Source organism: Vigna angularis, chromosome 6 (genome assembly GCF_016808095.1).
Source record: "Vigna angularis cultivar LongXiaoDou No.4 chromosome 6, ASM1680809v1, whole genome shotgun sequence".
In the NCBI taxonomy this organism is placed as follows: Eukaryota; Viridiplantae; Streptophyta; class Magnoliopsida; order Fabales; family Fabaceae; genus Vigna; species Vigna angularis.
The window spans coordinates 15790699-15813592 of NC_068975.1; the positions used below are offsets into that span (position 1 = coordinate 15790699).

A 22894-nucleotide genomic window follows, 5' to 3' on the forward strand; every position below is an offset into this window, starting at 1 on the left:
TGTCGTCTGCCGGCAGCCGGTCGCCAAGGCCGCCGGTAGCCCCTAAAAATTTCAGTCGACAGTCCATTGTCTCTTCTTCTCAGTGCAGCCAGTCGCCTTTGTCGTCGACCATCACCGCTTTCCGCAGTCGTCGCTACTATCGCTGTTGCCGCCACTTTCCGCCACCGTCGCTGCTAACTCCGTCGCCTTCGCCACTGCCGGCCACCGTCACAGTTTCGACGGGTGACCTGCGGATCTGGACAGTCTCTTCGAGCGACGGCCAACCATGCCGGTTTCGAGAGCCACTTCTCAGTCAGCACCGCCACGCAGCGCTTCTTTCCGGCCAGTCCCCCATCGTCGCCGGCCGCCGTCACAGTTTGGACCGATGACCAGCAGATCTGAAGCGTCTCCTTGAGCGATGGCCAACCCCGCCAAAGTAAAGACCAGACTCCTCTCCACACGCCTCCACGCACCGCCTTCTCGGCTTCGGCGTCAAACCGCACCGCTGCCGGTCGTCTCGCTGGACCTCCCTCTCTCTGTTCAGACCCTCCAGAGCAGCCATTGCTACCATCTTTGTCTGTCTTTGTCTTCAACTCTTTTTGCCACTGTCCGGCACTGTTTGCCGCTGTCCAGGCACTGTTTGCCGATGTCCAGTTTGCTGCTGTCCGGCACTGTTTGCTGCTGTTCGGCACTGTTTGCCGCTGTCTGGCATCGTTTGCCGCTGTCCATGCGCTGTTTGCCGTTGTCCATGCGCTGTTTGTCGTTGGCTGGCGCCGTTTGCCGTTGTCTGGCGCCGTTTGCCACTATCCTGGCGCCGTTTGCCGCTGTTTGTCTACTTGTGATACACTACTAAGTATCACCACTTGGGAGTTGTCCAGCAAAGATTTTTGGACCTCCAACATGTCTTTGGATCTTTGATGCCTTTGTTTCAGCATTGTAACTTAATATTTCGTTTTGTTTTAGTGGCCCAGCAACTGTGATATCTCACATTTCTGCGTTCACACTAAGGGGAGTACGTTTCCAAGACACTACAAGTCACATATATATGGGTGTAGTCCCTGCAGTTTTGTAGATTTCAGCTACTACTGTTGATCCCGTCACCCAGCCATCATTGATGAGGATTTAGTGTAGTCCCTGCAGTTGTTTAGCTCTTAGCTTTCAGCTACCACTGTTGATCCCATCACTCATCCATCATTGATTGGAAATCAGTCCTTGCAGTTTGTCATTGTCCACCACTGGTTCCCTTCATCCACTTTTGAAGTTGAAGTTTCACAAGCTACTGTTAGTCCATCTATGTTTGCCTCACACTCTTGAAGACAAATCATCTGATTCAACACTGAGTTCATTTATTCCAAGCTTAGTTCATACAATCTGTATGTTCCAGCTTGAGGGGGAGTGTTAGAATTATTGATTATTGTGTTTAGAGCTGTGTGTGTATGTGCTGTATGTAAGTGTGTGTGTGAGGTGCCTTCCATTCACTTAATCCTATAAATATAGGATTAAGGAGAAAAGTGTAAACATTCAAGAGAACCAATCCATTCAATAGAATTCCATTTTCACAAGCATGAAAGATTCACATGCATGTCTAAGATTCACAGAACATTTATAAATATAGTTGGAGCTTACTAATCAATGAAGTGTTTTATCAGCAAGAACTTAAGTATTTGTAGAATACCAGTTTGATCCATCAATTATATTAACCTTATTAGTTAGTATATTATTTCTTATTCCTTATAAGCTGTGATGTAGCTTCATGTTCTTCCTTTGCCTCCACCCAACCAAAAGAACTAATAACGTTCTTACTACATTCTTGGTCTAAAATCCAGAAACTCTTGCCAACTTGTCATAATGTTTTTATTAAAACTGAAAAACGAAATTCACAAATACTTTGAGTTAATTTAACAATCATTTCAGTTTTCACTCCTATTGATTACAGTTAATTTAATTAATTGTATATAAAAATAAAAACCAAAGGCTCAGAATGTCCCCAAACTCTTGGTTTATTTAATTTTTAAATTTTGTTACATTCAATGTTTAATGTTTGTAACGAACTCATTCAAGATTAGTTAGTCACAAATAAAAAAGCAATCGAGATTTGCATTCAATATGCTTAATTTTATAATGAATTCCTCAAGATCAATTGCCAAACATATAAAATCAACCTTTAAAGGATGAAATCTTCCCCAATTCCAATGATACAATTGAACCTTGAGGACTTCCAAAACTTCTCAAACATATACTGCTTAAATATCAGGTAATCGTCCAGCTGAAAGTCACTGTACACTCAGTTCTTACAAATAAGAGAGGACAAAATTTGTATAGCATAATAATCTATTAGGGAAAAACAAAGAAAAAGAAAAAGGAAAATGAGCCTTGACTCAAGGGATACTAACACCAGAAATGTGAATGAAAATTTCACTAAAATTTAGTACCATAGAAGCCGTTTGGTCCTGGGACTGAAATAGGTCGTGTGACAGGAAAGCCAGGTTGCAGAAGTGGAATGTGGCTTTGAAGTGAAAAGGGCTGATGTCCACTGGTTAGGACAGGAGGGGGCACACAAACTGGCATTACTGGACCAATTGTCCCTCCTGCTTTTGCAAAACAGAACCATTATCACAAGGGAAATGCAAGTCCTTCTGTCCAAATTCTTCAATTTCAATGCCAATATAAAAGGAAACTATTCTCTGGTTTGGAAATATTTTTTCATAAACGCTTACAAGAGAAGAAAATAAATGAATTTTGCTTCTCCTACAAACTATAAATTCAGTTTATGCACTCTAGTTTTTGGAAGAGTTAAATGAGAGCTTCTACGAATATACTTAAATTGATTTTAATTTATCAGAGAAGCTTATAGGTTTAGTGGTCAGGTTTATTGTGAGAAGAAATACAGAAGGCAGGTAGTTATAAATTCCTAGTAGTAGTTATAACCTCTTGCAGTTGTGTTGTGTAATTATCTTTTATATTTTCTGTGTTAGATAATGGTAGGCAGTTTTTAGTGGGTTGTAAAGGGAAATTATGGAGAGACCAGTCCTCTCGAAAGACTTGGAGCATTGTATGTTGAAGTTCTTCTGTTTTTATCACTTGGGTATAACAGTTGTGGTTTCTAATTAAGTTCTTCTGACTAATATATTTTTACATCTATTTAGTGAATTCTGGATACCTATCAATTTGGTATTAAGAGCCTCTTTCTTGGTACAGTGAGGGCGTGTGGGGAGTATGGTGAATACAAGAATGGAATCTAGATTAGATGTTGTGGACAAGATGTTGCAGGAATTAATCCAAGATAAGGACAAACATGAAAATCAGTCTCATGAGCGCTTCCAGTGTTTTGAGGACATGATTAGAGGCTTAACAGCCATGGTTGAATCGCTATCTTGTAGTGCTACAAAGGGTGAAACTGCTTCAACGATGAATGTTGGTCAAGGGTCACGTTGGGAGAAAGAGACAAGTCATGATTTGTCTTCCTCAAAATGGCAGACATTCCAGTTTTTGTGAGGGAGGAGGCATATGGTTGGACTAACCCTCTTGAATGTTATTTTCGATTGAAGGAAGTCAGTGAGGAGGAATGCATGCAGGCTGTCATAGTTGCAGTTCAAGGTTGCAGTTGTCTGTCGTTTTCAACCCACGATGCTTCAGAATCCTTTCGAAATTCTGATTGGCTTGCGCCAATCGGGGTAGGTGGAGGAGTATATAGAGCAATTTGAACAATATGCTGGGTTTTTGAAGGGGATTCATCAGGATTATTTGGTTGGCATTTTTTTGAATGGGTTGAAAGAGGAAATCAAGGCTGAAGTTGTACGAACCTAGCACTCTTCCTAAGTTAATGATGAAGGCTCAAATAGTGGAGGAAAAGGTTCGAATCATCTCAAAAGGTGGACCTTTCCATGTTCAACGCTATAACAATGTCTCCAAACCTATTTCAGTGACTCACAGTTATTCAAAGGACAGGGGCAGTTCATTAGGCTTTAATAATTCCAACAATGATCGAGGGGACAACAGCACTTCTGCAGGAACGTTTCATAGTGTAAGATTAAGAAGGGCTTATGTTTCACGTGTGATGAGAAGTTTGGTCCTAGTCATATTTGTAGAAATAAACAATTGCAAATGTTACTTATGTCTAAGGAGGAATTATTTGGCCTAGATACCCTTCAAACTCCTATTGATACTCAAGAGGAAGAGACAAAAGAGATAGGTCAGATTTTACAACTATCTCAATGTACCATGGCGGGACTTACAACCACGAAGTCTTGGAAACTTTGGGGGACAATTGGTCATGAGAAAGTAGTGGTTTTGTTGGACTCTGAAGCCTCACACAATTTTATTTCACCAGATCTGATTGCCAGATGTGGGTTACATCAAGAACCCACTCTTCCATATGTGGTAGAGGTGGGTGATGGACATAAGGTGCATTGTCACGGGAAGTGTCATGGTTTTATTCTAGAAGTACAGGGCCTGAAAATTCAACAAGAATTTTTTGTTTTCACATTGGGGGGTGCGGGGATGTTATCTTGGCTTTAGAATGGTTGGCTTGATTAGGTGAGGTAAGGGCTGATTTTGGCAGTTTACGACTAACAATTGGTAAGGGGAACGACAAGCACATCCTTGTGGGTGATCCCACTCTTTCCAAATCAGAATCTTCTTTCAAAAAGTTGGTGCGTGATTTTAAGAACACAGGCTCATGTTATGTGATTAAATGGGACCAAGAGAAGGAAGAGAATGGTAGTATTGTTCATGTACAACTTCTCCCTATTTTGGAGTCCCATAATGACCTTTTTCAAGATCCAATTTGGCCTTCCACCTAGTCGCCCTTATGATCATGCTATACATCTTCATGAGGGAGCATATATTCCTAATCTTAGGCCCTACAAATACTCTCATCAACAAAAGAATGAGACTGAACGCTTAGTCAAAGAAATGTTGCAGGCGGGAATCATCAAACCAAGCATTAGTCCTTATTCAAGCCCCATCATATTGGTCAAGAAGAAAGATGGAGGGTGGCGGTTTTGTGTAGACTATCGGGCTCTCAATAAGATCATTATTCCCAACAAATTTCCTATTCCTGTCAGAGGAATTGTTGGATGAGTTGGCTGGTGCAACCACATTTTCAAAACTGGATTTAAAATCTGGTTATCATCAAATTCTCATGAGAGAGGAGGACATTGAGAAGACTGTTTTTCGAACCCATGAAGGCCATTATGAGTTTTTGGTTATGCCTTTTGGCTTGACTAATGTTCCAGCCACTTTTCAAGCTTTAATGAATCAGATTCTTAAACCATTTTTAAGGAAGTTTGTCCTTGCTTTTTTTATGACATACTGGTTTATAGCCCTACTATGGCTACTCATATGACTCATCTACAAGAGGTTTTAAAGTTGTTGCAGTGTCATCATTTAAAACGTAATCATAAGTGTATATTTGGCCAACTACAACTGGACTATTTGGGTCACATCATTTCCAAGGATAGAGTGGCTGTAGATCCAACTAAAGTGGAAGCTATGACCAATTGACCATTTCCAAAAAATGCCAAGGCTTTGAGGAGATTTTTGGGGTTAACCGGATATTATAGAAGATTTGTGAAAGGGTTTGGTCAAACTGCCAAACCTCTCACACAGTTATTAACTAAGGAGGGATTTTGCTGGACGCTTGAGGCTCAACGGGCATTTGACGCATTAAAGGGTGCTGTTTCTAAATTGCCAGTATTGGTTGTTCCACATTTTTCCAAATCTTTCACCTTGGAAACAGATGCATCTATCAAAGGATTAAGGGTTGTTTTATTGCAAGAGGGTCGGCCTTTGGCCTTTGGCCTTTTGAAGTCAAGCCTTGTCCGACAGGGGTCAGCAAAACTCAGTGTATGAGCGGGAGTTGATGGCTATAGTCCAAGTAGTTCAGAAATGGAAACATTACCTCATGGGCAATCATTTTGTTATCGTTACAGACCAAAAGAGCTTGAAATTTCTCACTGACAAACGCTTACTAACAGAACAACAATTTAAATGGGCTTCCAAGCTAATTGGCTATGATTTTGAGATACGTTTTCGCCCTGGCAAGGAGAATCACGTGGATGATGCTTTGTCCAGGAGACAATATTTTATGACTGTCTTTGTTTCAAACGGATGAATGGGAGACTTGGGAAACTGAAGTTCAACATGATCCTAAGCTGGTTTCTCTCATCCAAGAATTATTGTTAAATCCAAAAGCTCATGAGCGGTATGAGTTGAAGAAAGGAAGGTTGTTCTACAATGGGACATTGGTGTTACCTAGGAACTTTTCTCGCATTCCTAGTATCATCAAGGAGCTGCATGAGTCTCCTATAGGAGGCCACAGTGGGGACTTTAGGACTTTTAAAAGGGTAGCAGGGGTACTCTACTAGGAAGGGATGAAGCGGGATATCAAGGAGTTTGTGATGTAGTGTGCAGTATGCCAATGCAATAAAACATAGACATTGGCCCGTATAGGTCTGTTACAGCCACTACCCATTCCTACCCTGGGCAAGGATATCTTGGTTGTGGTGGATCGGCTTACCAAATATGCCCACTGTTAGATGTTAAGATGTGTGTTTCTGTTATTTGGGCTTAGTCTATTCTATATTAAGGGCATTGGCCCATATCTTACAATATAAATAAACTACCCTATGTGTAGTCTAAACACATAAGGGATATTTTATCCCAATCTTCTTTATTTCTCATATGGTATCAGAGCACAGGAATAGTTCCAGTACTTAAGATTGAAACTGTAAAATAATTCTAGAGGGCTTGATTGATCCCTCTCACAATCTTCTATTTATAAGAATAAATTGATACACAAATACATGATAAATAGGGTAATCCTAGACATAATATAATCATGATAAATAGGGTAACCCTTGACACACTATAATGATGATAAAATAGGATAAATATCCTAACACTCCCCCTCAAGCTGGAGCATACAAATTGTATGTACCAAGCTTGGAACAAATAAACTCAATCCGAGGACCCCTTAATGACTTGGTCAATACATCTGCGAGTTGATCGTTTGACCCAATAAACTCAGTACATATTTCTTTGGTCAACAACTTTTCACGAACAAAATGACAATCAATTTCTATATGTTTAGTCCTCTCGTGAAACACTGGATTTGATGCAATGTGGAGAGCAGCTTGATTGTCGCAATACATCTTCATAGTATGGATGTCACAAAATTTAACCTCTTGAAGGAATTGTTTCACCCATATAAGTTCACATGTTAGTGATGCCATTGCCTTATACTCGGCTTCCGCGGTTGATCGAGCTACTACATTCTGTTTCTTACTTTTCCATGAAATAATGTTTCCTCCTAGAAAAACACAATATCCTGTTGTAGACCGTCTATCAATAGGTGAACCTGCCCAATCTGCATCACAATACCCAGAGACATGAATGCTTCCTTTATCTTCATATAACAATCCTTGCCCGGGAGCCTTCTTTACATACCTTAGAATGCGAATGAGAGCATTCCAATGGTCAATACATGGAGCCTGCATGAACTGACTAACCACTCCAACTGCAAAGGATAGATCTGGCCTTGTAATAGTGAGATAAATCAGTTTGCCAACCAGCCTCCTATACCTCTCTGGATCGGAGAATAATTCACCTTCTTCTGTCCTTAATTTCTGGTTTGGGTCCATGGGACTGTCTACCGGTCTACAATCAATCATGCCTGTTTCTTGTAATATATCAAGAGCATACTTCCTTTGGGAGATTACAACTCCATCTTTTGATTGCGCTACTTCAATGCCTAAGAAATATTTGAGACTTCCAAGATCCTTGGTTTGAAAATGTCTACACAAGTACTCTTTTAGTTGAGATATTCCAACAGCATCATTTCCTGTAATGACCATATCATCAACATATACTATTAAGTAAACACATTTCCCGAGAGAAGAATGACAATAAAAAACTGAATGGTCTGCTTCACTGCGTTTTAGCCTAAATTTTTGAACAATGGAGCTAAACTTTCCAAACCAAGCACGTGGGGATTGCTTGAGGCCATATAGAGATCGATGCAATTTGCATACCATACCAGACTCCCCCTGAGCAACAAACCCTGGAGGTTGCTCCATATAAACTTCTTCCTCAAGATCACCATGTAGGAAGGCATTCTTGATATCCAATTGATGAAGTGGCCAGTGACGAATGGCTGCCATGGCAAAGAAGAGACGAATAGTAGTCATCTTGGCTACAGGAGAGAAAGTGTCACAATAATCAAGACCATAAACCTGAGTGTAACCTTTTGCAACAAGCCGAGCTTTGAGCCGATCAATTTCACCATCAGGGCCAACTTTAACTGCATACACCCATCGACAACCAACCGCCTTTTTTCCTGGGGGAAGGGGCACCAGCTCCCAAGTATTACTGTGGTCAAGAGCCTCCATTTCTGCAATCATAGCTTGTCGCCATCCAGGATGATCAAGTGCTTCTTTCACATTCTTGGGTATAACAACAGAGGACACTGAGGATAAAAGAGAAAAATAGGAGGGCGACAATCGATGATAGCTTAGAAAATTATAAATGGGATGAGGGTTCCGAGTGGAACGAGTACCTTTTCTGAGGGCAATAGGCCATGCTGAATCATTTGCACCAGGAGGCGTGGGAGGAGGTGACGAGGGAGAAGAATCTGAAGTAGGAGATTCACCATTGTCTTGGGGAGGTGGACTATCCATTGGGGCCCTGTGTGGGATGATCTCAGTATGTGGAGAAACAGGTGTAGAAGGATTGTGATCATGACTGGGAATGACAGAGACAGTGGAGCTATTTGACTCAACCATTGGAATAGGAAGGACCTGCTGGAGGATAGAAACATCCTGAACAGATGGAGAGAAGTAAGGAGTCTGTTCAAAGAATGTGACATTGGCAGACATGTAATACTTCTTAGTTTCAGGAGAGTAACACCGATATCCTTTTTGAAGTCGAGAATAGCCTAAGAAGACACATTTGAGAGCGCGAGCGGAGAGTTTGTCTAGACCTGGAGACATGTCATGAACAAAACATACACAGCCAAACACTCGGGGAGATGTATGAAAGAGAGGATCATTAGGAAACAAAATGGAGAAAGGGACTTTATTATCAAGAGAGGAGGAGGGCATCCTATTAATAAGATAACATGCAGTTAAGATGGCATCCCCCCAGTGATGGACAGGAATATGGGCACCAAGCAAAAGGGTACGAGCAGTTTCAACCAAGTGTCTATTTTTTCGTTCTGCTATACCATTTTGCTGTGGTGTATGAGGACAAGTAGACTGATGTAAGATACCATGGGAACTCAAGATGGCAGAAAAGGAGGATGAAAAATACTCTTTGGCATTATCACTTCTTAATATTTTGATTACTTGACCAAATTGATTCTTGATTTCATTCAAAAAGGATGTAAAGATAGCTAACAATTCAGAACGATTTTTCATAAGATAAACCCAAGTACATCTTGAATATTCATCAATAAAGGTAACAAAATATCTATAACCAAAGGAGGAGATACGACTAGGTCCCCATATATCAGAATGGATGATGGAAAAACTAGAATTACATATTGATTGAGACCTTTTAGGAAAGGAAGATCTAACATGTTTTCCTAATTGACATGACTCACATTCTAAGGTTTGGAGACCACTAAGTTCAGGACACATCTTTTTTAATTTGGACAAATGAGGATGGCCAAGTCGATCATGTAGCACTTTAGGATTAAGAGCAGCAACACAAGACACCCTTGGACGAGATCCAAAATGGTATAATCCGCCAGCTTCATATCCTTCTCCAATCTGTCTCCCCGAACCACGCTCCTGTATAACAAAAGATTTATGATCAAAGGTTATTGAACAATTTAACATTTTAGTCAACTGGCTTAAGGAAATTAAATTAAAAGGACAATTAGGGACAAAAAGGACTGAGTTGAGATTGAGGGAGGGAGACAAAGAAACATGACCGACTCCTTTGGAAGAAGTTTTAGATCCATTTGCAAGGGTTATGAAATGAGGTTTTTCTCGAAAGGAAATAGATGAGAACAAAGAGGTATTACCAGAAATGTGATCAGAAGCACCTGAGTCAATTACCCATGAATTTTGACATTCCATAGATTGAGAAACGCAGGCTGTTGATGTATTGGGAGATTGAGATGGTTGTGCCAAGCTGTTAGACTTTAACCTTAAATACTCTTGATATTCATCCTCAGAAAACATAGAAGTAGAGGTTTCAGTTTTCAAAGTGGAAGTTTCAGTCTTCGAAATATTGGCGGTTTTGGAAGGGAAACCATGTAAGGAGTAGCAATTCTCTTGAGTATGACCCATCCTTTTACAATATGTGCATTGAGTACGTCCCCGACCTCCTCGTCCTCCTCCTCTAGTGCCACGTCCTCCTCTTCCTCGTGTGGCAACCATGACAGATGGTTCCACTAGTTCATGCGCTTCTTGAGTTTGAGATACCGGGACACGCAGAAGGCGAGTGGTCAATGTTTCCATAGAGGGGACCTCATGACTAGTTAGAAGTTGATCTCTGAGATGATCAAAATCGGGATGTAGGGCACGAAGGATCAACACCATGTAGAATTTGTCTAGTTTCTTTTTTATATCCTCTAATGGATCTACTTCCAAAAACATCCTTAAGTTCTTCGACAGCAGATTGGGCTTCAGTCATGAAGGACACCATATCATGGTCTGCCATTTTAAGAGATGCAAGTTTATTCGTAGTGTCATAGAGACGTTGAATATCGTTGGCATAAATGCTTTGGGCTTTCTTCCAAAAGGAGTGACAAGTTTTGAAAGCCCTCAAAGATACAAAAAGTTTGGGTTCCACTGATTGCCATAACAGGGCACACAACTGGAAATCTGCTTGTTTCCACTGATCAGCTTTTTCAGTAGGCACATGGCTTCCATCTCGCTCAAGGTGGTCATAATGCCCTTGGCCAAGGAACCACATTTCAACGGCAGCAGACCATGATAGATAATTTTTTCCATTTAGCTTCTCGGAGGTAATTGATGGACTTCCAGAGAAGGAAAGAGTACTGCCAGACGCCATTTCTGAAGAAGACGAATAGTACTAACGAAGAACAAGAAAACCCTAAGGGTTTAGACGAAGGAAACTTTGACAGTGATGGACGACGGTGGCCGGCAATGGCGGGCGGTGGCCGGCGGTGACGGTGGCCGGACGGTGGCCGGAGACGGTGGCCGGACGGTGGCCGGCGACGGCCGACGGTGGCCGACGGTTGACGGTGGCCGGCGGCGGGCAGCGGCGGGCGACAAAGAACTGTGGCGCCGGACAAATATATATTACGAGACAGAAACCAGAGCGGGATCGACCCGCTCTGATACCAACTTAAGATTGAAACTGTAAAATAATTCTAGAGGGCTTGATTGATCCCTCTCACAATCTTCTATTTATAAGAATAAATTGATACACAAATACATGATAAATAGGGTAATCCTAGACATAATATAATCATGATAAATAGGGTAACCCTTGACACACTATAATGATGATAAAATAGGATAAATATCCTAACACCAGTCAACTCCACGGTCTCCGGCACCCATCACTGCTGCTGTTGTTGCGTCGCCGCCACCGCCGCCGATCAGCACCGCCGTGATCGCCTCCTCGCCCTCTTTCTGGATCTGTGGTCGTTGCGTCAATCGGAGCACTTTGAATTTTTAGGGTTTCTCCCTCTCCATGGCGTCTTCCTCGTCTACAAACACCTCTATTGGTGGCTCATCTTCTGATCCCTCAATATATACTAATTATGTGAATGTACACTTGTCCATTGACAAGTTAGATGGCACAAATTATGCAACCTGGGCGTCCGACATCAAACTTTGGTTGAAGAGTCAGGGGTACTTAGATCATCTTACTCAAAATGTGACTACTGCTCTCATAGATGACACTTCCCGCTGGATGAAAATTGATGCTCAGTTATGCATTGTTATAAAGTCCACCATTCACTCCTCACTGAAACAAATGTTTCGATCCTATGAGACATGTTCAGAAGTATGGGCACAAGCGAAGTTGTTATACACAAATGACACTCAGCGTCTTTATGGTGTTTGTCAGGACCTATTAACTGTTATTGGTCCGCACAATCCTGGTCCCATGGCAGAATATTTGGGTAAAATTCATGCCCTTCTTCATGACTTTAATGATATATTACCTCCTGCTTCGACTCCTGCTGAAGAATTGGAACAACGATCAAAGTTCTTCATGTTGTTGGCATTATACGGACTCTCTGATGATGTTTCTCATGTCCGTGATCAGATTTTGGGTTCTCCTGTCATACCCAACTTTACTTCTACTTGTTCTGCTCTTTTGCGTATACCGAGCAAACCCGTCACTGAGACATCTCCTCGTACTGATGATTCCTCTGTTATGGCTGCTCAACGTGATGATCGAAGTCGGTCTCGCAAGCCAAGTAAAGGACGTCCAAAATGTGACCATTGTGGCAAGTTAGGCCACAAGATTGATAGATGTTATGCTCTCCATGGACGTCCTCCTCGACCTGTAGCAGTGGCAAATTCTGATCCACCTCCCCGATCACCGTCTGCAGACCATCCTACTTCATCTAATATCGTAGACAAACCTGCAATCTTTAACGAATTTCTCAGATGGTATGAGGATCATCAGCACTCTGGTTCCACTACATCTGCATCTGTTGCATGTACAGGTACACCTTTTGTTGGTCTAACTCACTCCCTTGGACCTTGGGTCCTTGACTCAGGCGCCACCGATCATATCACTGGTAACAAGTCCTTGTTTTCTTCCTTGTCATGTCCGGCTAATTTACCCTCGGTTACAATGGCTGATGGGTCTAGAGTCTCATCTCATGGTATTGGTACTGTTAATATTTTTCCATCCATATCCATTGATCATGTACTTTATGTCCCTGGGTCTCCCTTCAACTTATTTTCCATTAGTTGTTTAACTCGTACTCTTAATTGTGTTATTTCCTTTACTAAAGATTCTGTTTGGTTGCAGGACCGGAGTTCGAAACACATGATTGGCACAGAATGTGAGTCTCATGGCCTTTATCATCTCCGCCCTTCTCCACATGTTGGCGTAGTCATGGAGTCACCATCCCTTCTTCATGCTCAGTTCGGTCATCCTAGTCTTGCCAAACTACAACAACTTGTCCCGAGGTTGTCCACATTATCAAGTTTGTCGTGTGAGTCTTGTCAGTTAGGGAAGCATACTCGTAGTTCCTTTCCTCGTAGTGTCTCACAACGGACGTCGTCCCCCTTTTCATTGGTTCATTCTGACATTTGGGGACCTAGTCGTGTTAAGTCCATTTTAGGTTTTCAGTATTTTGTTACCTTTATTGATGACTATTCCAGATGTACTTGGTTGTTTTTAATGAAGAATCGTTCTGAGTTGTTTTCTATTTTTCAATCTTTTTTCAATGAAATAAAAACACAGTTTGGGGTGTCTATTCGAAATTTACGTAGTGATAATGGCCGTGAATACCTTTCTCAACCGTTTAAACAGTTTATGGCTTCTCATGGCATTCTTCACCAAACCTCATGTGCTTATACCCCTCAACAAAATGGGGTGGCTGAGCGTAAGAATAGACACCTTATTGAAACAACTCGTACACTTCTTATTCATGGTCAAGTACCCTCACGTTTTTGGGGTGATGCAGTTCTCACAGCATGTTATCTTATCAACCGCATGCCATCTTCCGTCCTAGATAACAAAATCCCTCATGCTATCTTATTTCCTCAAGACCCTCTGCATCCATTACCTCTTCGAGTTTTTGGGTCTACATGTTTTGTTCATAATTTTAGTCCTGGTCTTGATAAGTTATCTCCTAGGTCTCACAAATGTGTCTTCTTAGGATTTCCACGGTCACAAAAGGGCTATAAGTGTTTTTCCCCTTCCCTCAATCGTTATTTTATCTCTGCTGATGTCACTTTTGATGAGTCTTCTTTTTTACTTTTCACATCTATCTTCTAGTTCTGTACCTCTCCCTGTTACTGTTGATATTCCTCTTATCTGTGATCCTCCTGGTGATGCTCCACCCATTTTGTCTTCTCCTTCTTTATAGACTCTCATTCACCACAGGATCATCCTTCACCTCCACCCCTTCAGGTTTATAGTCGCCGTAATTGTCTCCCTCATGACTCACTTCCGGTGCCGCCTCATGTGTCTCCTCCGGCTCCAGCAACTGAGTCTGACTTGCCTATTGCCCTCCGTAAAGGTATACGCTCTGCCCGTAACCCTTCCCCCCATTATACTGTTCTTAATTACCACAGATTATCTCCATCTTTTTATACTTGTCTCTCATCCATTTCTTCTGTGTCAATTCCCAAATCTGTGGGTGATGCCTTAACTCATCCTGGTTGGCGTCAAGCTATGATGGATGAATTAAGTGCTTTACAGGAAAGTGGAACTTGGGAGCTTGTCCAATTACCATCTGGAAAGTCTATTGTTGGTTGCAGGTGGGTGTATGCTATCAAGGTTGGTCCTGATGGCACAATTGATCGTTTGAAAACTCGACTGGTTGCCAAAGGCTACACATAGATTTTTGGTTTGGATTATCGTGATACTTTTTCTCCAGTGGCAAAAATGACCTCTATTCGCCTTTTCATTGCCATGGCCGCTCTTCGACAATGGCCTCTTTACCAACTTGATGTCAAAAATGCTTTTCTCAATGGTGATTTGCAGGAAGAAATTTATATGGAGCAACCGCCTGGCTTTGTTGCTCAGGGGGAGTCATCTGGATTGGTATGTCGTCTTCACAAATCCTTGTATGGCCTAAAACAGTCTCCTCGGGCCTGGTTTGGTAAATTCAGTTGTGTTGTTCAACAATTTGGTATGTCTCGCAGTGAAGCGGATCATTCAGTGTTCTATCGCCACTCGAGTGCTGGATGTATCTATTTAATAGTGTATGTCGATGATATTGTTCTCACAGGAAGCGACTATCTTGGCATCTCTCAGATGAAACAACACCTTTGTCATCATTTTCAAACCAAAGATCTTGGCAAACTCCGGTACTTTTTGGGTATTGAAGTAGCACAATCCAATGATGGTATTGTCATATCTCAGAGGAAGTATGCGTTAGACATCTTGGAGGAAACAGGGTTAATGAACTGTAAATCTGTTGAGACACCTATGGACCCTAACATCAAACTCCTACCAAATCAGGGTGAGCCTTTCTCAGATCCAAACGGTACAGAAGACTAGTTGGTAAATTAAACTATCTTATTGTTACGCGTCCTGACATTTCCTTCGCAGTTAGTGTGGTGAGTCAATTTCTAAACTCCCCATGTGAAGACCATTGGGATGCAGTTGTTCGTATACTGAAGTATATTAAAAGATCACCTGGAAAAGGTTTGCTATATGGCCCTAACAACGATACAAAGATCGTTTGCTATTCAGATGCTGATTGGGCTGGTTCCCCTTCTGATAGGAGGTCTACTTCTGGATATTGTGTCTCTATTGGTAGCAACTTGATATCTTGGAAAAGTAAGAAGCAAAGTGTTGTGGCAAGGTCGAGTGCTGAAGCAGAATATAGAGCTATGGCATCAGCTACTTGCGAGCTTGTGTGGCTTAAACAATTGCTTAGTGAATTGAAATTTGGAGATGTCACTCACATGATACTTATATGTGATAATCAAGCTGCTCTCCATATTAGCTCTAACCCTGTCTTCCATGAGAGAACCAAACACATTGAAGTTGATTGTCATTTCATTTGAGAAAAAATCATATCCGGAGATATCAAGACTGAGTTTGTTAACTCAAGCAACCAGTTGGTAGACATATTCACTAAGTCCTTACGAGGACCTAGAATTGATTATCTTTGTAACAAGCTTGGAACATATGATCTATATGCTCCAGCTTGAGGGGGAGTGTTAGATGTTAAGATGTGTGTTTCTGTTATTTAGGCTTAGCCTATTCTGTATTAAGGGCATTGGCCCATATCTTACAATATAAATAAACTACCCTATGTGTAGTCTAAACACATAAGGGATATTTTATCCCAATCTTCTTTATTTCTCATACCCACTTTTTGGCACTCACTCATCCTTTTACAACAATTCAAGTGGCTAACTTATTCATCAAAGAAGAGGTAAAACTCCATGGGTTCCCTTCCACACTAGTATTTGACCATGACAAGTTTTTTCTAAGCACTTTTTGGCGTGAATTATTTAGACAGGCTAGCACCAAGCTAAAGTTTAGCACAACCTACCATCCCCAATCAGACGGCCAAACAGAGGTTGTTAATCGTTGTTTGGGGACTTATCTATGGTGTATGACAGGGTCTCAACCCAGAAAATGGCCATAGTGATCGCCCTGGGCTGAATTCTAGTTTAATACCAATTATAGTGCCTTTACAAAAATGACCCCTTTCAAAGCTCTCTATGGCCATGACCCTTCGTTAATTTTCAAGGGAAATACTATTCCATCTAAAGTTCAAAGTGTTAATCAACTCCAACAGGAACGTGATGCACTCTTGCAGGAGTTACAGGCAAATATATGCAAAGCCCAACAGCAAAATCGGGTTCAAGCTAATAAGCATAGGCAGGAGGTGGAATTTCAGGTTGGTGACTGGGTTTATCTTAAATTGCAACCTTATAGATTAAAGTCCTGGGCAAGACGACCAAATGAAAAATTAAGTCCAAGGTTCTATGGCCCCTACAAGGTGCTGGAACGTATAGGGATAGTTGCTTACAAGTTAGAACTTCTTGCTCACTCCAGAATCCATACAGTCTTCCATGTGTCTCTCCTCAAGCGCTCAATCCAACCAACAACTCCTATTCAGGCCCTCGCATCTGCACTAATGGAGGAATTAATCCTTGATATTTCTCCCCAAGCTCTTTTGGATACCTGATTCAATAAGGATGGTGACTTGGAGGTTTTAATCCAGTGGCAGCATCTCCCCTCTTTTGAAAATAGTTGGGAAGCAACAACTACCATCAGCAAGGAGTTTCCTGCTTTTCCCCTTGAGGACAAGGTGAAACTTCATGGAGGAGTATTGATAGGTTTAGTGGCCATGTTTATGTGAGAAGAAATAGAGGAGGGAGGTAGTTATAAATTCCTAGTAGGTAGTTATAACCTCTTGTAGTTGTGTTGTATAATTATGTTTTATATTTTCTTTATTTTAGATGATGGTAGGCAGTTTTTAGTGGGTTGTAAAAGGGAAATTATGGAGAGACCGGTCCTCTCGAAAGACCTGGAACATTGTATGTTGAAGTTTTTCTGTTTTTATCACTTGGGTATAACAGTTGTGGTTTCTAATTAAGTTCTTCTGAGTAATATATTTTTACATCTATTTAGTGAATTCTGGATACCTGGATACCTATCAGAAGCTCAATTCATTAAATCTTACGTTCTTTTCTTATGAGTTTATAATAGGTTTATAGAGAGATTTATACAAACATGATTATATACAGTTCTAGCATAAGCATAGTTTCATTTACTACTATGGTGTCAAAAAGGAAAATGTTAAGGAGTTTCCTAGAACACTTGTTAAAGATTCAAAAAATGAAAAGTACCAACTTTCCAATATATAATGTTGTACTTTTCATTAAATGTTTTTGTAAGTACACATAGTAAGTTCCCTTTTAGAATCTCATTAGTAAAACTCAACAGAAAAGTTTAGATATTATTGAGTTCATGTCAAAATGTGTTAGTTATTCATTCACCGTGTAACTAACTAGTTTATTAAGATGATACAAATAACAATGATAAATTTGGATCTTTGACCGCATATCTCTACAAGCATAGCCATGAAAGTAATCCTTGACAAGGGCTGGTTATGGGCATAACAAGATAATGCAGTAAACAACCTTTTTTTTTTCTTATAAAAATTAAGATTTTACCTTGCTGCTTTGGAAATGGTACATGATGATTCAACAGAGGGCGAGCCGAGACTGGTGCAACGGTCGGTGTTCCATGAATTAAATCCTTCAATCATAAGTAAACGTGTAAAATGACTAAGCTAATAATGGTCAAAACTGCAATAAACATTTCTAAAGGAAAAAAAAATCTACAAATTGATCTGACCGACCATGTAAATATTAAATCCTTAGTGTTTTTTAACATATTCTATGTAATTAATTTATTCCAATTTTGGGTTAACTTTTTTTAACTTGGACAAATTGAATTCCAAAAGTTACAGAGCAAGCTATCTTACGTGGGAAAGTGACTGAACATATACTAACTGGGGGGAACGTCCAATCATTACCTGCATTCAGAAAAAGGTAAACATATGGTTGATTCTTCAGCATATAAATACTGATTATCTTCTAAACCAATTATAAGAATTTACATAAGAAAACTCAAATTAGATACATGGAATATAAGATCTTTTCGTACTTACAGCAGGAGAGCTTGGTTGCATATAAGCAGGTTCAGACAAAACAGGAGTGTAGTGTGTAGGATACCGGAGGGGTTGGTTTCTATGCGGCACATGTCCAATAATCTGTTGTTAAAGAAATTATCAAATTAACTAGAATGTGTACTGAATAATATATAGTTTTAGATTATTCCTGCATTTATGACATTTGCTATCGAATAGACATGCCCATTCAGGCACAGTGCAGATGAGATAAAATATCAGAAAATTTAATTTATACATACAGGTTGTGAAAACTGAGAGCCACTTCCACCATTTCCCACTGGCAAATTACTATATTGTGCAACCTTTACAGGCACTGAAGGCCGAGAAGCAAAAGTGTTGAATCCAGCTTCTGGTTGAATACTACCAACAGGTACCACAGGAGAGCTATTTTGTACGTATAACAAATTTGCCACAGAAGCTGATGATATAGGATTCACAAAAGATGGAGAGAAGGTTTTGGCAGCTGGATTGAGCTTAAATTCCTAAATGATTGTCAAGAAAAAAACAAGTTAAAAGCATACCAACACCGACTGAATGAAATTACTCATTATCTTAAACTTGGCACTAGCAATCCTATTACGCTGTTTGCAAAAGAAACTATACTGAAAATTTGAATCAATATACTCTAAGGATTTTAAAATGGTGGATGCCATTAGCTAAGGATCAAACCATGAAAAAATAATGGATCACTAATCAATATGTTTAGAAATAATGTAACTAACAGAGGACTTGAGAGATGAATTATATGATTTGTGGAAAGTCCGATGGATGATCGATGTCAACAGATAAGATTCCAAAATGAAACCCCACTTAAAAAAGATTCATCTAATAAGAAACAAAAATGCATTTGATATGATTTACAGTGATGTATAAATCCCCAACCTACATCTTTTTCTTTTTATCCGGAGCTGTTTGCCCAAAGCTTTTAAAGTAAGTTAAACTGATTTATTTACCTTAGCATTTCTGGTATAATCTGTACTCCTTGGAACAGATATTTCAATGGGCTTAGCTGTATGTGACTCTGTGATGAGATCCGCACCTTGGGTTGAATTTGTAGAGATAGACTCTGGTGAAACAGACCTTTCACCAAACCAGTCATTGGCTTTAACAGATGCAGGAGCACTGCAGCAGAATAATCCGCCATTAGAAGGATTTGATGTCCTATCTGTGCCTCCATGCTCAACAGCTACCTGTTGGCCTATACATGTATCAGCTGTAATTTAAGTACAAGAGAATTGAATAAGAAAACAGAATCATGTAAGCAATGTCATAATCTTTTTCTGGGATGAGGGGATTTAAGAAATTCAGGCAACCATAGTCCATACTAAAGCCCAAATCAAATTAGATTTAGCAGGAGTTGTTTAACTAAAAAGGTATTGGTAATATAACGTAAAAAACTATTGGAAGAAAAATAGAAAGGTAAAATGTTTTTTCCTTAGATATCTTAGAAACATATCTTATCTTTATTTTATATCTTCAGTTAGTTTTTTATTATTCTTTATTTGTATTTTGAACTTAGTCCATATTTTTTTTATTACAAATATAGTATCCGAAGTGTACATTCAACATAAGGAAGGCTAATCTTATACATAATTTTCACTATATTGAACATGGTATCTAGAGCCAGGTTCTTTTAGGAAAAAAATTGTCACATTTACCACTGCAAAACTACCGCCACTGCCGGCGACGGTGCCGTCTACTACCGCTAGAGTTCTAGTTTCAACTAGTGACCACAAGATTTTAATTGTCTCGACCAGGCGACCACTGTGCCGTCAACGAGACATTCATCGGAGCTCCTACATGCTCTGAACTCCTTTCGAAGTTTTGGATCAACTCCCTTTTCCGCCGTGAGTGGTGATGCATCCCGTTTCCTCTCAGGTAGCGATTCAAAGCATCGAGGTTGCCCCTTTTTCCTCTTTAAGGTGCCTTGATTGGAGTAACTTGAAATTTTAGGGTTTCTTTCTCTTGTTCATCCAAGGCTTCGTTCGCTACTGTCTCTTCTGATCTCTCTTCTGTCACCAGTGTATCTGGCCCGTCCATATATACTTTTTCTCCAATGGCAAAGATAGCTTCTATTATTTTATTTATAACCATGGTGGCTCTTTAATAATGGCATTTTTAACAACTGGAGTACCTTAACAACGATTTGCATGAAGAGATTTATATGGAACAACCTCTCGGATTTGTTGCTTAGGGAAAGTTTTCTGGGTTGGTGTTAGGATACAATATATATGAGAGAAGAAGGTATAGGAGAGAAGAAGGTCGAACAGTGGAAGCGGAGAGAGGTCAGGCCGAACGATGGAAGGCGGAGAAAGGTCAGGCCGAACGGTGGAATGCGGAGAGAGGTCAAGCCGAACGGTGGAAGACGGTGAGAAGTCGAGCCGAATGGCTGAAGGCGATGAGAGCTCGAGCCGAACGGGGGGAAGCAGCGAAGAACCTGAGCCGAACAGTTGAAGAAGTTACTAACCTAACTGCTCGCAGTTAGGATAGGCGGGAAATATTTAGTATATTTAGAGCGATATTCAGGGATATATATTCTAGGGAAAGATTTTATTCTAGGGAAATATTTTATTTAGAACAATATTCATATTTTATTCTAGGGAAATATTTTATTCTAGGGTAATATTTTATTTAGAACAATATTCATATTTTATTCTAGGGAATAGCCACCAATCTATCTTTATATCTTTCTATTGTCCCATCTGCCTTATGTTTCACTGTGAATAGCCATCTACATCCTACTGCCTTCATGTCTCTTGGCTTATCAACAATCTCCCAAGTTGAATTTCTTTCTAATGCATTCATCTCTTCTTTCATAGCTCGATTCCAATATTCAAGTTTCATGGCCCCCTAGATTGAGGTAGGAATTTTTGTGGCATTAATGGGAGCAATAAAGCTTATGTGCTTATCAGAGAGATTCTTAGTGCAAACATACTGAGAAATAGGATATTTAGAACATGATCTTCTTTCATTTCTTAATGTAATGGGTAAATCCTTAGTAATATTTACCTCCTCCTCACTGATATCTTCAGGGATCCTCACCTCCTGATTAGACAATTTTTCTTGCTCGAGAGTCCAAGTGGGTTGTTTTCTTCTTTCATATTTTTTGCCAAAAAATTTGTCTTCTTCCTCTTCTTCCTCACTATGGACTATGGTAGCTTCATTGCTCAGATCTTGGGCATCCTGCAAAGACAAATATGGTAATGACAAGAAGGAGAGTTCATCCACTTCAAGTGCTTTCTCCCCCTAAAGTGGTGGACTGACATAAAGGATTGTGTTTCATGAAAGGTGACATCCATGGTGATAAAGACGTGACGACTCTGAGGATGATAACATTTATACCCTTTTTTATTAGAAGGATACCCAATAAAGATACATTTAAGAGCGTTGGGATCTAATTTACTACGGTTAGGATGATGAGAGTGAACAAAAACAACACATCCAAAGACTCGATTACGTAAACCGTTATTAGGGGAGAAGGACCAAAAGACAATAGAGACTCTATAGGACTAATGTCATTTAAGATACGAGTGAGTAACCTGTTGATGAGATATTTGACTGTTAACACAGCGTCTCCCCAGTAATTTTTTGGAATATTTAAAAAAGAAGAGCTCTACTTACTTCAAGAAGGTGATGATTCTTTCTTTCTACAATCCCATTTTGTTGAGGGGTGTTTACACATGTGAGTTCATGAACAATACCATTATGAGATGAAAAAATTGAGAAATTCATGATTCACATATTCAATACCATTATCAGACCTGATTGTTTTGATATTTTTACCAAATTGATTTTCGACTAGATGGAAAAAATTAACAAAAATTTGGAAAACTTCTGGTTTATTTTTCATATGGTATGCCCACGTGACACGGGTACAATCGTCAATAAAGGTAACAAACCATTTGGCTCCGGAAATAGATTCTATGACAGGACTCCAAACATCAAAGTGAATTAAATCAAATGGAGAAGCACTCTTTTCATTACTAATAGGATAAGATACACGATGGTGTTTTGAAAACTGACAAATATCACAATTAAAAGACTCAACAGACTCCTTGGTAAACAAATGGGGAAATAAGGACTTGATAAGATTAAATGAAGGATGCCCAAGCCTTTGATGATGTAACCATATTTGGGAATTTGCCCATGTCTTAGATGTAGCTTGTTGACTCATGATTTTTGTGTTGCTTTGGTCATCAGACTCCAAAAGATACAACCTTTGTTCTTAAGCAATCTTTTGTGATTCACCTCCCTTTCTTGGAAGTGAACTTGGGCATCTTTTACTTCCTTAAGTCTCCGAGGGAACTTCTCTTGAAATTCTAAGTAATTTGTTTGTTGCATTCATATTTTTGAAAACTTTGAGAATGTCTAAGACCACATCCTTTGAAATTGGTAGTGACTCTAGTAACGTGACCAAGCCTACTTTTAAAAACTTGGCCAAAGAACTAAAGTCACTAAAAAATTGGCAAAAGCAAGAAGCTATTTTGAAAGAAAAAGAAAAGATAGAAAGAGAACAATATCTTGCTAAATTGGATGAGGAACTTAGAATTCTCAATGAAAAACAAGAGAAAACCCAAGAAGAAA

General features: G+C 40.0%; 1 protein-coding gene across 3 annotated transcripts in view; it reads right to left on the reverse strand.

The window, feature by feature from the left end:
• Positions 1-2195: 2195 nt before the first annotated feature.
• The window catches only part of LOC108318922 (uncharacterized), a 36643-nt gene continuing 15944 nt past the window's right edge, over positions 2196-22894 (reverse strand). The window contains exons 6-11 of one of the 3 annotated variants that reach the window (XM_017549913.2): positions 19264-19508; positions 18550-18792; positions 18290-18391; positions 18104-18154; positions 17790-17874; positions 2196-2567 (exon numbers count right to left, since the gene is read on the reverse strand). In XM_017549913.2, coding sequence (XP_017405402.1) covers positions 2398-2567; positions 17790-17874; positions 18104-18154; positions 18290-18391; positions 18550-18792; positions 19264-19508 — 896 coding nt within the window. In that variant the 3' untranslated portion in view covers positions 2196-2397. Of the gene's footprint in view, positions 2568-9633; positions 9771-17789; positions 17875-18103; positions 18155-18289; positions 18392-18549; positions 18793-19263; positions 19524-22894 lie in introns of those variants that run through there. The other 2 variants (XM_017549912.2, XM_052878963.1) reach the window with 2 other exon arrangements.